Genomic DNA, 2,746 nt, shown 5'->3' with positions numbered 1-2,746 from the left:
TTTTTTTTTTTTTTTTTTTGTGACCGTGTGGCCGGGCAGGGTTCGAATCTGCTACCCTCGGTATATGGGGCTGGTGCCCTACCCATTGAGCCACAGGCACTGCCCAGGTTAAGCCAGTTTTTAAACATTTGTGTCCAGAGCTGAACTTCCCTTTAAATGGCTGGATATAGCACTCAGGAGCACAGGCAGCCACATGGAAATCAGGTCTCTCCCCAGCTCCAAACTCTCTTGTGGCTCCTGTGGCCTCTGGATAAAGCCCTAGACCTCCTCAACCTCCTCTCTTCCACCTCTCCTGTATTCACTTGCCGCAGCCACAACTGCCTCCTCTAGGTCCCTTCTCTGGGTCCAATTCATCCAGCCCCAGGGTCTTTGCCCAGACCCACATACTTTCTCCATGGCCTTCAGGCACAAGTCTTCTCAGCTCTCAGGTTTAATCATCCTCTCCCATATCCTCATTCCTTTCATCTTCCCTTGCCTGTCCCCAGGTGCTGGCCACAGACATGTCCAAACACATGAACCTCCTGGCTGACCTCAAGACCATGGTGGAGACCAAGAAGGTGACAAGCCTTGGTGTCCTACTATTGGACAACTACTCTGACCGCATCCAGGTTTGCAGCTGGGGAGGCCTGGGGCCCAAATTCCTGCAGTTCTCATTTAGCTACCTTTATGAAGTGCTGACTGTATTCCAAACTTAAGGAAATAGAAAGAAATAGGCACACATGCCTATGTGTTAGCTACTTCTTCCCCTCTCAGGCCTCAGTTTCCCTACCTGTAGATGGGTATGTCCATGGCACAAACCACTCTGGGTGGAGGGCTCCAAGTTTAGTGGTGGCCGGGCCCTGCCAGTGCCCCCTCAAGCCTGGGTCTCCTTAGGTCTTACAGAACCTGGTACACTGTGCTGACCTCAGCAATCCCACCAAGCCACTGCCCCTGTACCGCCAGTGGACAGACCGCATCATGGCTGAGTTCTTCCAGCAGGGTGATCGTGAGCGTGAGTCAGGCCTGGACATCAGCCCCATGTGTGACAAGCACATGGCCTCGGTGGAGAAGTCCCAGGTCTGCAGGCAGCCAGGCCAAGCCAGCAGGCACTGGGACGGAGGAGGGGAAGAAGGGAGTGAGCCAACCCACAAGCCCTGTGACCTGGGCTGGCCAGAAAAGGAGTGCACCGACATGGTGCAGCTGGGCTGGGATGTCCCACGTTAGAACTGGGACCCATTCTCTCTGGGCTGTAGGAAAAGGGACTTGCACTCCTGGAGTTCTGGGTGATATGAGAAACAGTGGAGGGGCTCCCAGTCTAGGGGACATGTATATTCATCCCCATGGTGTCAGGGGTTGGAGGAGCCAAGGAAGGGCAAGGGAGGCTTCCTAGAGGAATGGTTATTTGGTGAGGATTTTGAAGGATCAGTAGGAGTTGGGAAATGGCATTCTAGGCAGAGGGAACAACCTGACCAAAAATCTGAAGGCTGGACTGATTCTAGGGTTCACCGTGACTCACTGCATGCCTGCCCACCTACCCCACTGCTCCACAGGTGGGTTTCATTGACTACATTGCCCACCCACTGTGGGAGACTTGGGCTGACCTGGTACACCCAGATGCACAGGACCTGCTGGACACACTGGAAGACAACCGTGAATGGTACCAGAGCAAGATCCCCCGAAGCCCTTTGGACCTCACCACCCTTGAGCGGGGTGGCCCTGACAGATTCCAGTTTGAGCTGACTTTGGAGGAGGCAGAGGAAGAGGAAGAGGAAGAGGAGGCAGTGTTAGACAGGGAGGCTTCAGAGTCACCTGACACTGAGCTCCTGTCCCCTAAAACCAGCCAAAATCCCAGGGACCTACCTCTGGACAACCAGAGGACTTAGGGCAAGCCCTTTGGCACTAAGTGGTCCCTAGTTCACAGACCAGGAAGAAGTCCTAGGTGACCCCTGCTTCGCTTCCCCACTCATTGAGCGGTACCACCAAGTTTTAGTTATAGGCGGGTCTCAGGGTCTAATTGGAGGCACCTGGCTGGGGTCCACTCTGACCCATGCTTAGCTGACAGAGCTCTCTAGGGGGCTGGGCTAGGGGCAGCCTTTTATAGCACCTTTGGGATCTCCCCTCTGGAATTCTGTCCCTGGTGTGAAGCGGAGAGTCTCTCATGGTGGGGAGCAGGGTTGGTGTTCAGTACCAAAGCTTCATCTGGCCCTAATTCTAGATCTAGAGTTGTCTGAGGGGAAGGCAGGAAAGGGGGGGCTCTGTGTCAGGGACCTCTCTGGAGATTGAATTAGCCTATGCACCGGTTGTTGCTTTAAGTTGCTGTGTTCTGTCTTTGGTGTCTCTGGGTGTATGTATGCCCTTTTGTCTGCCTAGGGACCCTCTGTTGGGTCTTCTGTATGTTCCTTTTGTAGAGCAGCAAAAAAAGCACAACCACCGCCCTCCACCCCCACAGATCTTTGTGTCTCTTGGTTCTTAAAGATGCATCAGACTCCCCTCAAGGGAGAAGAGGAATGCCCGACGCTTTCTTGAATTCATAATCCCTTCGTGCCTCAGGTTGGAGAATAGAGTATCTTAGAATTTGGGGGTATTGAGAATTTCTCTGGGGTTAAGTCAATCCTTCAGGCCTTAAGACACCTGATCGCTCCAAATTAGTGTCCTTGTTTCACGGATGGGGAAAACTGAGGTACAGAGAGGTCCTGTTGCAAAGGCCACACAGCTGGGAACAGAATATGAGCCAGCGGCGTCCCCTGGCGGCGGGAAGGGGAGGCAG

General features: G+C 53.6%; 1 protein-coding gene across 3 annotated transcripts in view; it reads left to right on the top strand.

The window, feature by feature from the left end:
* The window catches only part of PDE4C (phosphodiesterase 4C), a 17,159-nt gene extending 15,287 nt beyond the window's left edge, over positions 1–1,872 (top strand). Inside the window, exons 13-15 of one of the 3 annotated variants that reach the window (XM_003796561.2) lie at positions 486–608; positions 874–1,056; positions 1,530–1,872. In XM_003796561.2, coding sequence (XP_003796609.1) covers positions 486–608; positions 874–1,056; positions 1,530–1,862 — 639 coding nt within the window. In that variant the 3' untranslated portion in view covers positions 1,863–1,872. The remainder of the gene's footprint in view (positions 1–485; positions 609–873; positions 1,057–1,529) is intronic. The other 2 variants (XM_012809407.1, XM_012809406.2) reach the window with 2 other exon arrangements.
* Positions 1,873–2,746: the final 874 nt, after the last annotated feature.

This window comes from Otolemur garnettii, unplaced genomic scaffold, assembly GCF_000181295.1.
Source record: "Otolemur garnettii isolate 467f Iridium unplaced genomic scaffold, OtoGar3 scaffold00105, whole genome shotgun sequence".
Classification (NCBI taxonomy): domain Eukaryota; kingdom Metazoa; phylum Chordata; class Mammalia; order Primates; family Galagidae; genus Otolemur; species Otolemur garnettii.
The sequence above is the reverse complement of the archived record's forward strand: the minus strand, read 5'-3'. Positions and strand labels throughout refer to the sequence as shown.